At 35.1% G+C, this 20,808-nt stretch overlaps 1 protein-coding gene across 1 annotated transcript in view; it reads left to right on the forward strand.

Moving 5' to 3' along the window:
* Positions 1-20,808, forward strand: part of LOC130010729 (E3 ubiquitin-protein ligase rnf213-alpha-like) — a 368,341-nt gene that overhangs the window by 53,110 nt on the left and 294,423 nt on the right. The window contains exons 3-7 of the mRNA XM_056098708.1: positions 5,740-6,042; positions 6,702-7,288; positions 13,939-14,092; positions 14,967-15,187; positions 15,434-15,586. Of these exons, the coding sequence (XP_055954683.1) occupies positions 5,871-6,042; positions 6,702-7,288; positions 13,939-14,092; positions 14,967-15,187; positions 15,434-15,586 (1,287 nt within the window). The 5' untranslated portion in view covers positions 5,740-5,870. The remainder of the gene's footprint in view (positions 1-5,739; positions 6,043-6,701; positions 7,289-13,938; positions 14,093-14,966; positions 15,188-15,433; positions 15,587-20,808) is intronic.

Raw genomic sequence — 20,808 nt, forward strand, 5'->3', positions numbered from 1 at the left:
TATCCATCTTGTTTAGTATGGCACCTTTACCATAGTATTGTATAGCCGATATGGCATCGTCAACTGAGACGTACGACACTGAGAAATCTTCCTTATCAATTAAATCGTTCATACCAGTATGTTCCTGGTTATTATGGGAAGATGAAAAGTCCACAATAAGCCTTTGTTTCTTAGAATATTTTCCCTCACTTATTCCTAACAGATTAGCGAGCCCGTAAAAGACTCCCTGACAGTTGGAATTCAATATAAGAGTAGGCCGTAGCACCGCTGTCCAGGCAAAGTTGCCCTCACAGTACACTGTATAGCGTATTCCCATTTCATTAGCCCAGTCAGAGCAGAACAGTAGGACGTTAAACACAATTTCATTTCATTCAATTTTTATACGGCTACATGGAAATGTGGTCGTATATTGCCGTCGCCCCCGTCCGTCGTCCACAATTTCTTGGGAACACTCTACAGACTACATTTATCATCTGATTGTTTTGAAATTGATACATGTTGTTTGCATTAGTGAGATGAAGAATCCTATTTAATTTCAAGAACTTCTGTTAATTTCTTCTGGAGTTATGGCCCTTGTTTCACTTTTTTGCACCTTGTGGACACTAACGACAAAAGTTATCAACCGATCTATATGAAATTTATATACATCATTTAAATTAGTAAAACAAAGAAGGCTATTGAATTTCAGCAATTTCCATTACATCTAGCCCTTGTTTCACTTTGTTGTCCCCCGCCTTTCGAAGAAAGCAGGGGACTATTAAAATGGGTTCGTCCGTCTGTCTGTCCGTCCATCCATCTGTCTGTCCGTCCGTCTGTCTGTCTGTCCGTCACACTTTTTGGGACACAATAACTCTCCTTCTAATTGACCTAGAATGTTCAAACTTGGTGTAGTTGTTTATTAGGTGAATGCCTTGATGGAGTTTGAAGATGAACATTTTCTGCTTGGGGTAAGCAGAGATAAGCAATTTGATTGGTTGATGCTTTGGGGCACAATAACTTTAGTTCTAATTAAGTGAGAGTGATGAAACTTGGTGTATAGTTTCATTACATCAATACCTTGACTAAGTTCGATGATGAGAATTGTCTGCTTAGGCTAAGGAGCAATAAGCATTTTGTTTGGTCAAGACTTTGGAACATAACTCTGCTTCTAATTGAGGTAGAATGTTTAAACTCGATGTTGATGTTCGTCTTGACTGAGTTCAATGATTAACATATCGAGCTAAGCAGAGATAAGCAATTTCCTTGGTTAATGCTTTGGGAAAAGATAACTTTGATTCTATCTGATAGAGAGTGATGAAACTTAGTGTATAGTTGATAATCAGTTTGATTGCTCGATACTTTTGAAAAAAATAGATGTGCGATTAATTAATATGTGTAATCTATTTATTTGAGGATTTCGGCGGGGGGACATCAGCCGCACTGTTGGCTTGTTGAATCTTGTGAAATTGATATGCATCATTTGAATTAGTGAAACGAAGAAGCCTTTTGAATTTCAGCAATTTCTGTTAATTATGCCGTGAGTTATGGCCCTTGTTTCACTTTGTTGTACCTTGTGATGCTCTAACAACAAAAATTATTATCTTATCTGTATGAAATTGATATGTATCCTTTAAATTAGTAAAACGAACAAGCCTATTGAGTTTCAGCAAATTTCCGTTAATTATATCTAGAGTTATGACCCTTGTTTCACTTTGTTGAATCCTGTGAACGCTTGAACTACAAAAGTTATCACCTAATCTGTATGAAATTCATATGCATCATTTAAATCAGTGAAATAAAGAAGCCTATTGAATGTCAGCAACTTCCGTCAATTACTTCTAGATTTATTGCCCTTGTTTTACTTTGTTGAACCTTGTGAACGTTCGAGCGACAAAAGTTATCATCCGATCTGTATGAAATTTATATGCATTGTTTGAATTGGTAAAACGAAAAAGCCTGTCAAATTTCAACAATTGTTTTACTTTGTTGAACCTTGTGAACGTTCGAGCGACAAAAGTTGTCATCCGATCTGTATGAAATTTATATGAATTATTCTGTAGATTACTTCCAGAGTTATGGCCCTTGTCTTAGTTTTTAGAACCTTGTAAACCCTCAAACGACGAAAATTACAATGTCATCTGTATAAAATTGTCAATTACTTTCCCCTAATTACCTACAAAAGAATAAATATGCGACAACCCTTGTCAACCGCTCGGACAATTTAGCTGCTTTGGGCGTATGTTTTGTTGCCTGGCAACCTATCTTCCTACCGGCTATTGAAGATATGCATACGGTATGCAGAGTGCTATGACAGAAATTTTCAATGGACCTTGGCATTTCTTCATCGAAATTCAACTGTGAAGGATTCTTTTATTTGCACGTCAATGTGTACACAGTAGCTTGCTTTTTGTCCCATCTACACAACATGACACTGTACTTTGCCAGACCCATTGTCCCGCACTACTGACAGGGAGAAACCCACTGCAAAATCTCGAGAACTTTCTTCACCAACACCAGGATCAGTGTTTTTTTATCATAGTACTTAGTGAGAGGAATTATGGCTGATAACCTGACACCACAACATTTTAACACGACAATACAACATTTTTATGCGACATTTTTAATGTAGTGGTGTCGGGTGAAAAGGTCGTATTGTCGGGATAAAAATGAAAGGCGACACCACGACATCACGACATGATACCAATCAGCCTCCAAGCTCCATAGATAGAGAGTGATGAAACTTAAAGTGTATAGTTTGATTGCTCGATACTTTTGAAAAAAATAAATGTGCGATTAATTAATATGTGCATCTATTTATTTTGAGATTTCGGCGGGGGACATCAATCTGATTAAACACAGATCCAATTTCGTTTCGTTTTTATAGTTCAAAATTTCGATTTTACTTGTCTTTACTACACTTGGATCTGGAAGCGTTGTTATTAACTCGTGTTCTGCTTGAAATGAGGGGTCAGCCAATCAAATGGTCTGTCGACTCGAGCATTTGACCTTTTTTGCGCGGAACTGTGGGTAGACATTAGCGGCAATAAAATCAAAACAAAGCAAAAGTAGATAAAAAATACATGGCGGTCGCTAGTCGGTTAATCGAATGACTGACGTAATCGGGTCAAATGTCGCTTGCTTGGTACCTGGCGTCATAGAACGTGAACTCCCACTATAACTTGTTAGATCTACATGTAGTGTAGGCCATCGAAAGTATAAAAAACGAAACGAAATATAGCTCTATATTTTAATTAGATTGCTTTTGGCAGGTTCCTTATACCCTAAGGACAGCAACTATTGATTTTGGTGCATAATCCGACCCTCTTGGGCGGTGCCACACCTACTTCTTTGTTAATATTTGTCTGTAAATACTCTACACGTTGCAATTATTAGCAGAATTTTTTCCATTTCGGCATGATCCATCATCAGGTTGTACCTATTTATATTGGTCCATATCCAACCCCCAGGGCCAGAGCCACTCCCAGTTTTTGTGGGATTTTTCTACAGGCTGTAATTCGTTGGATCATCTTGGAACTTGGCATATACCGTTAGGATAGCAGGCCTTTCATTTTGAGGAGCTCACCACATCTGAAAAAAATTAGATATAAATATATTTTGATAAATTTGTGTTCCCCCTCGATTGTTTACAATCCTTTCAAATCTCGTAGCTTATTGATAAACTGGATTGTGCTAACAGCACATCTTTGACTGACCTGTTTTACTCAATGACTTGATGTGTAAGAAAGAAATATAGCACATGCTCACTTGATGGATGAGTAATATTAATATTCGTTATGAATCAAATACTATCAATGACAAAATAAATTTTTCTGCTTACTGATAAAGCAAAACTTACGAGATATCTCGTTATGAATCAAATGGTTTATTTCATATTATTTTCTCAGCAATACTAGCGACGACCTAATTAAATTTATCGGCTTGACATTGGAATAATTATTAAATTTTCAGAAAATGAAACATTTCACTGTTTCGTTGGCGTGAAGAGCCAAACTTTGTAATTTTTCAAGTGTTATTTTTTTTTTATCCATCTGTTGAAGTTATTGCATTTACTAAAAAATGCATTATGCGAAGAGCTAAATCTGCCTATTGCAGGTCTTTCTTTTAGGGTTGAAATTTTATATAAACTATTAGTTAGACATTTATTAACATGAAAAGACCATAATCAACTCCTGATGCTACCTTACGTGTTTTCCTTTAAGGGTGAAATATTATATAAACTATTAGGTAGACATTTATTAACATGAAAAGACCATAATTAACTCCTGATGCTACCTTACGTGACCAATTTTCATTGGATTTGAATCGGATCTGCTGTTCAACGCCCATTGATGATTAACCAGAAAAATGGATAATCCAGACCTTGTTAATTACCGTGAAAGCAGTAACAATGACAATCAAAGCTACAGTGATTTTAAAATAAGGTTTTATCGGCTTAGAGTGAAGCAATTTGACTGAAATTTTCAGCTTATTCCATTTACATTATCTATTATAGCGAAAATTGCCAGCTCTTTATCTAATCTTCTTTTGTATTCATTTTTTGTCCGTAAATAATCTACAGGTTGCAATTATTAACAGATTTTGTTCAAATTGCCTACCAGAATGCTGAAAATTTAGAAATTTGGTAACTTGAATTCATTGGATTAATCCTGACATAATTTTAGATTATGGTTAGATAACTTACGGTCAAAAACAGTAATTTAATTGTTAGTATCCTGACATTTAAGTTAGAAAACGAACGTGAGGTTTACATTAGAAAACTAACGTTCGATTTACGTTAGAAAACTAACAGTAAATAAACAGTTAAAATTCTGACATAAAATTAATGTTTGATTTAAGTCGGAAAACTAACGTTAGATTTACATTAGTAAACTAACGGTGAATTAACGGTTAGAATCTTGACATAAAACAAACGTTACATTTACATTAGAAAACTAACCATAAACTAACGGTTAGAACCTGATGTAAATTTTACGTTAGATTAATATTCGATTTATAACCAATAATACATGTCATTATTATGTCTGAATTCCAATTATTTATCAATTGTTACAATGTACACACACTGGTATGGTTATTTAATCCACAAGTATTCAAAGCGAAAAATATTGGTTAGAAAACCGTCATAAAATTTACGTTAGATTTACGTAATTTTCTGACATAAAACTAACAATAACCATTTTGTGACGTAAAACTAACCATAATCATTCTGACGTAAAAGTAAAATAAATTTAACCATAAAATTTTACCATTATTGGTGATAACCAAAATCTAACCAAAATGATATAAACTTAATGTAAATTTAACAATCAGTGTTAACTGTGTAGGTACACCTCTCAATATTTTCCATATTTCATTGCCTTACCAATTTCTTGTCCGTAATAATCCTGAAGAATTAACTGTCTTCGTTCATTCGATAGATACTGAAGCGAAGCATCCATAATAAGAATAGTTAATGAAGACCCCTTTGCACAAGTAAATTAATGAAATAAAATTGAACCATATGTTAGTCCCGAAATGATATAGTTTGTCTTCGTTCATTCGATAGATACTGAAGTGAAGCATCCATAATAAGAATAGTTAATGAAGACCCCTTTGCACAAGTGAATTAATGAAATAAAATTGAACCATATGTTAGTCCCGAAATGATATAGTTTGTGTCGAGCAGATGTTAAACCCTCTCGCTCTCTCTCCTCTTATATTGGTATTAGGTTTAAAATAATGATCTAATATTATTTTTAGGTGGCCAGGAACAAGAAGAATCTGGACCATTACCAGAAATTGAAGAAGTTCAAGAACAGCTAATTCTTATTCTTTCTTTACTAGAAGACTACCACATAAGAATAGATAAAGGCCAAATAAAAAAAAAGGACATGGAAAGTATTTTGGAAAAGCATGATGTATCCTGTCCTCTTATTAAGATACCTTTTCCAGAAAGTCCTTTGGATTTTATATTTCAACTGAGACAAAGGGAATTGAAGATTTATGAAGACTACATGAAATTTGTGCAATCATTGATACATATCTGTTCATACACTGAAGCAAGTATGTGTCTATGGGGTAGTATTTAACTCAATCGATATTCAAATTACTGTACAAAGTTCTGTTAACCTTATATTTTCTATTGAAAAAATAATGTTCTCTTTGATATTGTCACCAAAAACAGTAGTGTGCATTTAAGGAATCATGTTGCTGGCCGTAGTATAAGTACGTTGGTGGTAGTCTCGTGTGACCCTGATTCTCAATTCGCAAAATATAAAGAGTTGAGCTCTTGATTTCAGTTAGTTAAGTCTTTCAACTCCCCCTATAGTGAAAATCCATCTATATGACATTTTTAAATGTCTGATTTTTATATACCCGGTACCCTTATCTGATGTCCATGTTGTCCATAAATGCTTGTAGATGCACTAGATGTTCAAGTTATCATCCAATTATGCAGTCATTATGTTCATCACACGAAGATGCTTGTTCATTTTCAACAATTTGTTTATGTTAATGTTAGAACTTTTTAGTGTCTTATAAATGGTCACAAATAACCTATAAAAGAAATAAGCTTTATGGACAGTTTAGGTGATTTGCTGCTGTTTTGTGTATTTTGAATACTGAACGACTTCCAGGAAATTTTGTTTTATATTTTCTTGAATAGATAAGCCATTTAAATTGGGAATTTTCTTTAAAGTGATATCTCGTCATATTTCTTTCAGTTTATGATACTGAGGAATACAAAAGTTTGGTCTCTGGATTTGATTACTTGACAAAGAGTGATTCAGAAAAAGAATTGGCAGATATTTACAATATACCAAACATCCCAGACTATAGAGAAGTACAAATAGACATCTATACACCAATTATTAATCCATTTGAAATACCACGTCACATTCTAAAGATATTACCAAAACTTCATGAGCTGAAAGAAAGTCAACTGTTCGTGGAAATTTGGAAAAAGCATTCTGATAATTTAAAAACAGATTGTTTATTTGCTTTAATTGGAGAAATCTGGAGTCAGGCTATTGAGAACTGGGAACAGTTTCAGAAAGAGTTAAAAGCAGGTGACATATCTTTTGAAAGTATGGAGAATCATATTAAGGTGTTTGAAGGAAATTATGATAGGATAGAGGAGGAAATGATGATGGTATTAAAAGATAAAGAAATAGTAAAGAAGAGAATTAGTCAAATTGAGACATATCGTATTGTGAGTTCCTGCCAGAAAGCATCTGATGAATTGTTGAAGATAAAAAAATTCTTGGGCTTGACTGATACTTTTGAGACCTGTTCAAAGATCGCAAGATTAGTATGTATATAGTTTTTATTTCTCCATGTAAAATTTTGACTTTGATGCTATAATATAAATTATGCTGAAAACATCGTTTAGACCACAAAAGAAGAGCACATTAGCTGTGTTTACACTGAGCTGGCATTTATTACATGCCTTTTTTAGATTTCCATAAAGTTCTCCTTCGGGGCCCAATGAACTTAACCTGTTTAAAAAAAATTTAATGAACAATACCACAAAATTTTTAAAAATTCCAATTTAAGTGTAGATAAGAAAACAACTCAATGATTAGCAATATTAGTATTCAAAATTTTAGTCTGCCACCATGTGTTGAGTCTGGATATACTCTTACCTCTCAACGAAAAATTGAAAATGTCCCCCACCTTGCGAAGAAAGCAAAGGATTATTAAGGTAGATCCATCTGTCCATCAGACTTTTTGTGACACTATAACTATACACAATTACGGTATACGTATACATGTGTAAGCTGATACCATTGACTAATGAAGCTATCCCTTTTAGTAATGACAATTTTTATACGCCCACATTTTCATGTGGACGTATATTGTCGTCGCCCCTGTCCGTCCGGACGTCCGTCCACAATTTGTTTGTGGACTCTCTACAGGTCACAATTCTTGTCCGATTTTTACGAAACTTGAAATATAGGTTTATCCCCAAAAGATCTTGGCTGCTTTCGATATTGGCATGTATCGGATCGAACCTTCATGGATTATGGCCCCTGTTTGTACGAAAAATCATGTTTTTAGCTTGTGGACCCAATAGAGGTCACAATTTTTATCCGATTTTGTTGAAACTTGAAATGTAAGTTTATAACCCAAAAATCTCGGTTCCTTTCGATATTCGCGCATATCGGACTGTAACTTCCTGAATTATGGCCCCTGATTGTACGAAAAATCGCGTTTTTAGCTTGTGGACCCTATAGAGGTCATAATTTTTATCCGATTTAAAAAAAAAGTTTTATTATATAGGCGAGTCAAACTAACATTTGACATAGAACAAATTGCAACAAAAGGTTTTTTGATTTCTATTGACTCATTATGATGTCCTAAGTAAGGAAAAGAAAGTTTACCAAAATCGGATTCCAAATAAGGCCAGGGGGCGTGGCCAAATCCAAGATGGCGGTTGTCGATCAAAAATTGCAAATATCTCTAAAGCTATTTGATTTAGACACCATAAATGTATTGCGGACAGATAGGAAGTTGGTATCAGCTAGTCCAAAAATTGTGATGTTATGTCTCTATGACGTCATGACGTTGCTGTGACGTCACAACAGCATACCAGACGTCGCATTTCTTCCAAAATTAGTTCATTTACGCATCTGAACAGCAGAAACGAATTCTGATGCAGAGAAGATTGTGTCCCCATTATGTTGGGTTGATAAAGAAGAACAATATGTTACAAGTACGGAGAAGGGGGCTAAAAGAACTACTGCTGGATTACCGATATGTGATACTATTAGAGTAGCTGCAGGAACACGGATTCATTTCAATTGTTGAAGTAATGAAATGAAATGAGGTTATACATCCTATTGTTCTGCTCCGATTTGGCTTCCTTAGTGTACTATGAGGGAAAATTTGCCCTGCAATGGCGCAACAGCCTTCTCGTATATCGAATTTCATCCGCCAAGAGGTCTTTTACTGGAGAAGTAGTGCATCAAAGGGTGAATGGGTGGGGCTGATAAATTTTGACATTTGGCCCAAAAATCATCAGAAAGATTTATATTTTGACACCGGTTTTGTAGATGTACCCGAGATATGTTACAAAACCAACTTTCGCGGTAATGTGAACAGCACCCCCTGGCGATGTCCCCATAGCATTACTTTATATGCGGACAGATAGGAACTCGATACCAGAGAGTCCAAAAAGGTGAAAATCAGTCTGCCCTGTCCATGGAACATTCAATGTACTTCCACAGTACAAGCACAAAATGGGTATCAAACATTGCGTCGCTGAGCTCCTTAATGTTGCTCCTTCATGGCCTGCGACAGCAAGATCCAGGCCCTGGGACAAGCAACTCGGCGAAAGGCTTTGAAAGACACATAGTCAGCGTCACTTGACGTATATCTTGGGTAACTGGGGGTCACTCTGCTAAAGCTTATTGGTGGGAAAAGGGTCCCCAATTTGCAAAAAAGTCGAAAAACCTCGAAATTTTTAGCACCTAATAAAACCAAGACGAAAGTAGAAGTTTCGCTTTCAGGTTCGTTCTTAATGATCGGATACCAGTCAGCCGAACTAGAGCGATCATTCATTCATTGTAGCGTTCTACAGACCCGGACTTGGCCCGGATACCCTGACGATGACGATATCATCAAACGGATCGAGAATGGGCCCGGCTCCAGGGCACTAAGGCTGGCGCAGGTGATTTATAGTTTTAAATTTACCAATTTTTCCAAAAAAGTAGAACTGACAGAATCCGATTCTAATCTTCCCCATGGAACTAGATACCTACATTCAGAAAAGTTACCGGTTTTCTTCTGCTTTACGATCAAGTAACAGTGTGTTTTTTTTATTACTTTATACCAACAAATGTATTTTTTTAAACATTACCATTACGCGGCATACCTCCGGGACCCTGGACAAATGTCGCAGTTGCCCCCCCCCCCTCTCTTACGGGCCCTGCTTTATTTCCATTGCAAGGCTTAACCTGGTGTTTGACTACCGGACTAGTACCATTAGCCTGGCTCATCAGGACAAATACATCCCAACAGACTTTCAGCTAGAGCCCGTGGCAAAACGTAAAATGTCGGGTAGACCAGTTTTCATCTTTTTGAACTCTGTGGTATTGACTTCCTGTCTGTCCACATATACGGGGCCCCCAAAACGTAATTCTTGAAGTGATGCTTTTAGGAACACTGCCAGGGGGCGCTGGTCGCATTACAGCCAAATTTTTTTTTTGTAACACATCTGGAATACGCCTGTGTCAAAATATAAATCCTTATGATGATTTTGGGGATTAACCTACTTCTGAGTGGCCCAAATGTCAAAACTGGTCAGCCCCGCCCATTCAACCTTTAATGCACTTCTCCAGTAACAGAACCCTTTGCAGTTGGAATTCGATATAAGAGTGCCTTTGCGCCACTGCATGGCAAAACTCCCCAGTTGGAGCAGAACAGTAGGACGTATATGTATCACCCCATTTCATTTCATTTCTTTTTATTGAGGTAGGCTATTTTTGTCGACAATTGAAATGAATCGTGTTCCTACGGCTACTGTAATAGTATCACCTTTCGGCAATGCAGCAATATTCATATACTTTTAGCTTCCTTCTACGTTATTGTAACACATTGTTCTTGTTTATCAACCCATAATGGGCATACCCTCTTCTCTGAATCAGCATTCGTTTTTACTGTTAACATGCATAAATGGACTAATTTTGGAAGAAATGCGACGTCTGATGTGCCGTTGTGACGTCACAGTAACGTCATGACGTCGTAGAGACATAACGTCACCATTTTTGGACTCGTGGTACCGACTTCCTATCCTAGCAATATCGCTAAATGCCTGCCGCGCGAACTCGCGAGAAAACACGAGAGAAGCCAATAGCGATATTACTCAATGTCTTCGCTAATTAGCTATAATCACCCGTTTTCATCGTTCCGTTTTGTGTCCTGAATTTACCAAAAACTGCTAAAATAAACTTTTGTTTGACAAGATAAGTCATTAACTATAATTTCCGTTGCATATATGTATACATTTTATTTTAAACAACTTTGTAATTACCATCTTCAAAGTACACATAGACTGCATCTCCAAAACAAAGACGTCGCCATTGTTTGTTGTTATATGAACAATCGAAAACATGCGTCGGGATTTTTGCTATCAATCAAAATCTATTTATTATTTCATATTTTTCTTAAATAATTATGATACACGTGAATCTAAGGCATTGTTTGGAATAAAAATCTTCAATTTTTAAAAAAGTGAAATATAATTAATTACTTCCTAAAAACAACGAAAATAACACTTTAGACAATTTTATGAAAAAATACGTGATTTTATTTTTGCTTTCAATCAGTGAAACATTTATTTTGGGTATTATTGATCCATTTCTCCATAAACTTTGATATCTTATCTACTGTACTGGGCAAAATTCTTATTTTTAAAACAAACATTAATATGTTTACAAAATTATTTTGTTTTGTGATATTTTCAAGTACCAATGCATGTACTGTTCAACAATCATGAATAAACCTGTATTTGATTTGACCCAAATTACCCCACAGTTTTGCCCAGTTTCTTTAGATAGAAAAAGTGAGAAATTTTGTTTAAAATAAGTTTAATTTTATTGGCATATTATTCAATAAAATATAAACATCCGACGGCTCGCAGATTTATTTATAGGTGTTGTAAGCCATTATACTCATAATGGAGCAGTACGCATGCCAGGTAACTACAGACACCGCGAAGGGACATAACTCGTTAACAACTTTCGTTTGGTCGTGATTGACACGTCTCAAATTACCGTGTCTTGTCTCAAATTACAGCGCGGCACACATCTCTGGTTAGGTTATTAAGCTGTTGCCAGTCCATGTATTATAAGGTCCATGGTATGTATAGAAAGTGGTTAGAAATTATACAGTTGTCATTAATTAGCAAGTGTGTAACTAGCTGTAAAAAATGTGACTATTTATAACACCCATCACTTCTGAATACACAAACCTAACCAATAGTGGTGTATATCATTCAATAGTCACAGTTTTAACCCTTTCATTGCGTATACCTGGTAGTACTGGGTATTATAAAATGTCGGTAAAATACCCGTACCCGGTATTACTGTGTACTCAGTAAAGCTCTCGCTAAAATAAGTACCGTAACTGCAAGTGCCATCTATTGTATTTTTGTCCCCCGCCTTTCGAAGAAAGCAGGGGACTATTAAAATGGGTTCGTCCGTCTGTCTGTCTGTCCGTCCGTCCGTCCGTCTGTCTGTCCGTCACACTTTTTGGGACACAATAACTCTCTTCCTAATTGAGCTAGAATATTCAAACTTGGTGTATGTGTTTATTAGGTCAATGCCTTGATGGAGTTCGAAGATGAGCATTTTCCGCTTAGGGTAAGCAGAGATAAGCAATTTGATTGGTTGATGCTTTGGGACACGATAACTCTCTTCCTAATTGGGCTAGAATGTTCAAACTTGGTGTATGTGTTGATTAGGTCAATGCCTTGATGGAGTTCGAAGATGAGCATTTTCCGCTTAGGGTAAGCAGAGATAAGCAATTTGATTGGTTGATGCTTTGGGACACGATAACTTTTAATTGAGCTAGAATGTTCAAACTTGGTGTATGTGTTTATTAGGTCAATGCCTTGTTTATTTTGATTCTATCTGATAGAGAGTGATGAAACTTAATGTATACTTAATAATCAGTTTGATTGCTGGATACTTTTGAAAAAGATAAACATGCAATTAATTAATATATGTCATCTATTTATTTCGGGATTTCAGCGGGGGACATCAGCCTCACTGTTGGCTTGTCTATACACTAGAACATATTTCCATGTGTTTCAAAGCGGCAAACCGTAAAATGGCGGAGTGCATAGTGACAACCTAAAGAGGTCACAATTTTTATACGTCCACATGAAAGTATATTGTTGTCGCCCCTGTCCGTCCGTCCAGCCACAATTGTTTGTGAACAGTCTACAGATCACAATTTTTGTCTGATTTCAATGAAACTTGAAATATAAGTTTATCACCCAAAGATCTCGGTTCCTTTCGATATTGGCATGCATCGAACTGTAACTTCATGGATTATGGCCCCTGATTGTACGAAAAATCACGTTTTTAGCTTGTGAACACTGTAGAGGTCACAATTTTTATCCGATTTGATTCCTTTCGATATTCGCGCATATCGGACTGTAACTTCCTGAATTATTGCCCATAATTGTACGAAAAATCGCGTTTTTAGCTTGTGGACCCTATTGAGGTCACAATTTCTATCCGATTTAAAAAAAGTATTATTATATTACCGTTACACCCTAGGGACGGCTGAGTTCGAATTTCGTTCCCAAATAGCGTAAAAATATGGTATATCAAGGTTATACGTTTTTAGCTTGTGAACACTGTAGATGTCACAAGTTTTTATCCGATTTTGTTGAAACTTGAAATAGCGCATATGGAATTGTAATTTTCTGAATTATGGCCCTTGATTGTACGAAAACTCACTTTCTTTTTTGCTTGTTCTCTATCCATCTCTCGAAAATGTGGGCGTATCCTGCCTGGCAGCCGCTGGTTATCTGATTTTGTTGATACTTGAAATGTAAGTTTATAACCCAAAGATCTTGGTTCCTTTCGATATTTGCGCATATCGAATTGTAATTTCCTGAATTATGGCCCTTGATTGTAGGAAAAATCTCTTTTGTTTTAGCTTGTTTTCTATCCATCTCTCGAAAATGTGGGCATATCCTGCCTGGCAGCCGCTGGTTACTTTTGTATTCAATAATATTCATACTTTTTAGTGAAGAGCATTGAATTATTTTTATTTTATCAAAAAAGTGTGTGTCAAAAACAAATTTTACTCTGAACAGATTTTTTCATCTGACGGTTATTTTATTCTTGGAACACTTCTTCATTCTCAAAACACTTCCAATAAATTTGTTGGCCTTACAGCATAATGTACCAGTAGTTATCTATATATAACTAATGATAATTTCAGGCTACCAATAATAGAACATCAATGAAAGAAATAAACCAATCTGTTTTGCAAGCTTTGGGCCAATTGAAGGAAATTAAAAAAAATGAAATCAAATGTTTAGAAGATTTCAGAAAAGCAGAACCAATGATAAAATGGCTACAAGAAACCATGACAGGTAAGAAGATATCAGTTGCTTGAATGTGTAATATATATTGTAAATGTAACTTTAATTATTTGATCTTGGTAAAACAAACTTCTCCAAAAATACCGCAAGGGTGTTATACTTTTTCTAGACCATTTATTTTCAAATTTGTTGTACGTTTAAAAGGTAAAACCTTCCTCTTTGTGGCTGTTATTGAATGTCTTATACTCTTTCTCATGATTACTGAGATCATTAAAAAATCAAAACCTGTATGTGCACTACTTAAAATGGCTAGGTCAAAATACAATAGTTTTTATATGTTGATATGTTTTATAGATAAAGTAAGTGTTCAGATATAACTGATTTTGTGTTTGACTGTCAGCACAAATGGAAAAATCTATATGGAAATTAGTAAACAAACGAAGTCTAGAAACAGCAATCAAATTAGAGAAAACACATTACTCACTTTACTTTGCGAGAAATATATTGGTTCCTGTACAACTGACCAGTTATTACAATTCTACTTTGGAAAGATAAAGAATGTTGGAACTATAGATGCCTTTCCATTATATTTATTTATTTTATTTTGAGTAATGTTGATGTTATAGCCATGTGCAATGTGAAAGACTATATATCTATATTTTGAAATAAAAGTGTTTCAAATGAACCAAGAACTAAAATTTCAATATTCAAATTGGTCCTTCATTTTAGCAACTAGTTATTTTACTTTGATAAATTTTGGATATACATTTGGACAGTAATAGTTTACGATAACACCAGTGTCACTCGATACAGGATTGCAATGGATTTGAAAATCATTTGTCTTATACACCGCTTTGATAATTGATTAGATACATATACTATGATTTGACTTACACCCCTAACTATAGAATGTTTCATTTTGCAGAGGGTTTGAAGGAGTTAAAGGTGTTTGTAGATCTGGCCTTTATATCAGCTGGTGAAGGTGACCTGGATATTGATAAAGTGAATTGTTTTCATGCAGTAACATCAGCCTTTGCACCATTAATATTTGATTTGAAACAAGATAGCAAATTTGATGAAGTAATGAATAAATGTAAACTTGTTTGGAAAGAACTTCAGAATGATAAAAATCTTACCAATAAATTAGTAAGTTCATGAATTCCTCATTTGTTAATATACTCTTCAAAAAAAGTAGGGTATATTGAAATGCAAATACCTATGCAGGTTGTGATATGATAAATAGTCATGGACACTTGACATGCTTTGAGAGTATGTTCACAGATGAAGAACTTGTCGCCCCAACAGAACCACTGAAAGTGAAAATATATTTTATAACTAAATAAATACTAGAATTGAGGTTGTTTATATTAATTAAAAATACATCAATTTCAGCATGATACAAATAATCAGCTAGATTGGTTTAAGGCTGTCAGACAGTCTCATGGTTCTGTTGAAGTAACATCTTTAAAACAGGCAGAAATGATAGTAGCTCAAGGAATATATAAAATTGGTTTCCCCAAAGATAAGACAAGCAAAACACAACTGGTGAGACTTTTTATTTGCTCATTTATAGGCTCATATGTTAAAGTGGTTGCTTATTGCCATCATCCCTGTCTGTCTATTCACACTTGGTATACACTGAGAACTACTAAGTGGTTAATCTGTGCACAGCCCTTATAGAAAATTATGTCTTGGGCGTTATCTATACGTCTATCGAAAGAAAATTAATTTTCTGACTATTACTCGGTATTACCGCGTTAAAACTGTAAATAAGGTGTGTTAATTAACGATAACGAGGGTGAAAACCTGTCTGAGAGTTGAGTTAATTAACGCTAGGGGTGAAAAACTGTGTGACAGTGCATTTTCAGTAGAGGTGTGTTAATTAACCGACCGGTAAAAAATGAATGTCAATGTTGTGTATTGTTTAATTGGCGTGTTTTCTCACAAGTTGCGATAACTGCATGAAAAGGAGTATAATCAAGGACCAACAGGCTTTATCTGACATGTACATGTTAAATCAAAATTTGGGAAGTAAAACTGTTTTACCGTGCGATTTATCATTCGACCGTGTGTTTTACGTAGGTCTTTGTATAATTAAAGACAGGTCTTTAGATAGGCGTGTGTGCTCGCTATGATCTACGTTTAACCCTTTTGTATTGCGTACCATAAGTTGCATTTAATGAAATAAAAATATGGACCTTAATCTATCGTATACAGAAAGGCAAATATAATGCTCGCTATGATCTACGTTTAACCCTTTTGTATTGCGTACCATAAGTTGCATTTAATGAAATAAAAATATGGACCTTAATCTATCGTATACGGAAAGGCAAATATAATGTTGTCATTTATAAATACCGACCAGTCAGCGCCCAATTTGAATATCCACGGGATTATAGAGAGTAAATCCAGCAAAAACAACCGAACTATATTTCTGCTTTATTACTAAAAAGACGCGCACTCACCGTTTGACATTTATTAAATTTATAAAAACGTTCCACGATGCGTAAATTGTGCATCTTACCTTCAATCCATAAAACAGAAATCTCCATATTGATAAATAATACGGCACAACCAACCGATCAGTGGTAATTTCCACACAAATGATATATTTAAACTAAAATTACTTTAGCTTTTCACTAAATTTACATCGCATACAATCCAACGATCCGCATTCCAGAACTTGTAACTTATAATAGCCGTTTTTATGCAATTACAGAATTGTCCCGTGATCTAACATACCAAAGAAGAACATACGCCCGATATGACACGTAATCATTTTTTGAGACATGTCTTCTATTGTTGCAACTATACTTGGTGTTTATACTGCGTACCATATAGTCACGCTACTTATAAAGTTGCATTTAATGAAATAAAAATATTGACCATAATCTATCGCACGAAATGCAATGTCGTCATTTATAAATATCGAACAGGTAGCCCCCAATTTAAATATCCCCGTGTATGTAGCAATTGCCGTATGTAAATATACTGATTCTCGTAAATATAAATATTCTCGTCTTCTGACAAGTTATTATTTGTTTCTTGATCATATCGCTTACCCTGTTTGTGTATTGTATGTTTTTATAATAGCTAGCAAATAATTTATGATATCTGAATATTTTCTGAAAGAACATATAGCTCGTTATTAGAGGTTAGTTTTTAATAGGCCATTTTTTGGGGATAGTCGGATATCAATCACAGATATCAAATATAAATCACATTAATTAGATGAACAGTCCAACGCAGCTTTGAAATGAAATGAAATGAAATGGGGTTTATCGTCCTACTGTTCTGCTCCGAACTGGGCTAATGAAGACGGGCATACGCCATACAGTGTGCTATGAGGGAAATTGTGCCCGGACAGCTGCACTACAGCCTATTCTTATATCGAATACCAACTGCTAAGGGATCTTTTAAGTGCACGCCAATGTGTACACGAGACCTTGGTTTTTCTTCCCATCCGAACGACTATAACGAGCTATTTGTTCTTTCAGAAAGTATTCAAATATCATAAATTATTTGCTAGCTATTATAAAAACGTACAATACAAAAACAGGGTAGGCGATATGATCAACGCTTTCTGAAGAGCTACCAATATATGAGAATTTTCAACAAAAAAATTGACAAATTTTATAGTTTAATATCAGTATCTTCTCAAATAAAGCAACCGAACAGTTTTCCAAAACGTGCAAATAAGCTTGTGCACGCCTTTACATGTATAAATAGAATTGACAGCTGTCCTTGTCAGATCCTCCGTCCTGCATCACTGACAAAGGAGAATCACGCAGGGATATCCGGATGAACTTTCTCGGCCAATGCAGGGATCGAACACCCAATCTCCAGGCTAGCGAGCCAGGGTCTTACCCTCTTAGCCATCGTGACCCCCAACGAACGCAGCTTTGAAACAAACAGCATTGTAATTTTATATTTGATTAAACTTCACTTTTCATTTAAGACTTTAGCCAATTACGATTCCAACTGGTACGGAGAAGTAATTCAAATTTATTAATATCATCGGAGAGATGTTTTGCAAATAATGGGGACAAAGTAATATTGATATTATTAATCGAAATTTTGTTACTATATATTATTATATAGTGCGCCCTTCCATGTAACTTACTTAGTGACACTTTACAAAGTGACAATTTAATCTTTAAAAAATCAAGATTATGGACATGTAGCGTTGGTTAAAAGCCTGTTTAAATAACTGTGTTTTAAATAGTTTTTTTAAAAAGAATATAGATATGTACAACATCTTAAACTAAATGGTAGATTATTCCATAAAACAGATACGCCTGTATCAAGAGATAGTTTGTTACTGGTTGCAGTAAATTTTACTATACACGTTTCTATGTATTCATTCTATTTACATGCCATAAAAAGTTTTAACCATAAATTACCTTATTTTTCAGTTTGCATGATTTTTTTAAGTTAGCAAAACAGTCAATTAATAAATCTATAAACAAAATTAACAACCGTAATTCAGACATCAACTTCTAATACACATTTTGGTTGAAATAAATAATCCACGTGTAGCTTGTTAATTAGTTTATTACTTTATGACCCCAATCAAGTATCAAAAAACCACATTTTTTACGCAACACCTAGAGGTCAACGTTTTCAAACATTCTGATCAATAACCATAACAAAAAGATGCAATACTTTCCCCCAGTTTGACTGTATATACAGGATACTAGTGCTCTAATATTGTATTTTAAAAAAACGATTGGAAATGTAGACGGTGTTATTGATGAACTATTTAAATGTTCACATCATATCCCAAGTAATTATATCGTCTAGTTCTATCGGGAGCAGATCCATCGTTCAGTAATTATAAGTTTATGGAACTTTAAAATCTTTGCTGAATCCACGAGACAGATACAATACCATGCTGTTTTTTATTTTCCATTTCGGCGCCAACGATTCGACCTTCAATGCATACCATCAATCAAAGGTCAATATGTGAACTTTCGCGTTTAATTAAATGAAACAATGTCTAAAATGATTATAAAATAAACCTGATAATGCTTTCTGATGTGGCTGGGTTATTTTAGGTGCCAGTCGTAAGAATAAGAAGACAGTATATTTACATACGGCAAATTTGACTTATTGGCTATATATACCCGGGGATATTCAAATTGGGGTCTACCTGTTCGATATTTATAAATGACAACATTGCATTTCGTGCGATAGATTATGGTCAATATTTTTATTTTATTAAATGCAACTTTATCTATAAGTAGCATGACTATATGGTACGCATAGTATAAACGCTAGGTATAGTCGAAAGAATAGAAGACAAGTTGTAAGACTTTGGTCCTTAAGACAATATTAATAATAAAGTTGAAGAAACTATTTAACCCTTTTTGTCATTTTGTAGCCATATGGCTCCTACAACTTATCAACCCGCCCACCAACAAAATATTTTGTTGATGAATTTTGTGACCAAATACGTACAATGTAGCCACAAGACACTATGCATGCGCACTGATATCTTCCTCTCCAGGCTGACGTCAATACAGCGTGGTAAGCCTAATGCCAGGCCATCTTGCCGTCACTGATTTTAACGAAATTGACTCATATGTTTTGCTGCCAGTCCTTCTGATTTCAAGGTGAGTAATACTTCCATAAGTAAGTTAATTTTACCTGCTTCAATAACGTATACAACATTATAAAGTGTGGCCTATGTATTTTGTGCACTGGATAGAATTATTTATATGTAGCCATATGGCAACAGTGTAACTTATAGTTATGTATAGACTGTAACATTTGGCACCATTGTGCAACACAGTACTGTAAAGTACTATACAGTTTTATAAGATATTAAATAGTAAATAACATGTTTTTTACATTTTCAGAATTGGATCATGTCATTTGCTGCTCACACCTTTTATGGAAGACGCGCTAAGGCGGTAGTGCCTGTTTCTGGTGACATATCTGAGGACGAAGATGTCACAGATAGTGAGGATGAATTTGAACCTGAATCAGCCAATGAGGATACTTCATCTGATGACGATGGTGATAATAATGATGATGAAGTAGAACATGATGGTGATAATAATGATGATGAAGTAGAACATGATGGTGATAAATGTGATGAACCAACTACTTCCACTTCCAAAAAATCAACAAAGGCGGCAAAAAACACTTATAAGTGGCGAAAAGTAGAACTGGAGGCTGTTCCAGAACCAAGAGTAGCTAACTTCACTCATCCTGATGATATGGAAACACCATATCAGTATTTCCAGAAGCTTTTTGATGGAGGTCTCATTGATATGATAGTACATGAGACTAATTTATATTCTACGCAAACTACTGGCAAAAGTATCAATACAAACAATGCTGAAATTAAAACTTTCATTGGTATATTGGTTCGTATGGGAGTCATGCAGGTACCAGCATATCGGGACTATTGGTCGAATGGTTGTCGAATTTCAAGCGTGGCTGATCACATGACCATGAGGCGTTTTGAACAGTTGAGAAGATATATTCATTTCTGTAACAATGACACATTAGATAATGCAGATAGGTTTGCTAAAGTGAGACCACTGCTGGAGCATATTAGAACAAATCTACAGACCATTGAGCAAGAGGGGGAGTACTCTATTGACGAAACAATGATCCCATATAAAGGAACCAGAGCTGGGAACCTTCGCCAATATGTTAAAAACAAGCCCAAGAAATGGGGATTTAAATTCTTTTCACTAGCTGGAGTATCGGGAATTATCTATGATTTTCTACCTTATTGTGGGGCCACAACATTT

Source organism: Patella vulgata, chromosome 2, assembly GCF_932274485.2.
Source record: "Patella vulgata chromosome 2, xgPatVulg1.2, whole genome shotgun sequence".
NCBI classification, from domain to species: Eukaryota; Metazoa; Mollusca; class Gastropoda; family Patellidae; genus Patella; species Patella vulgata.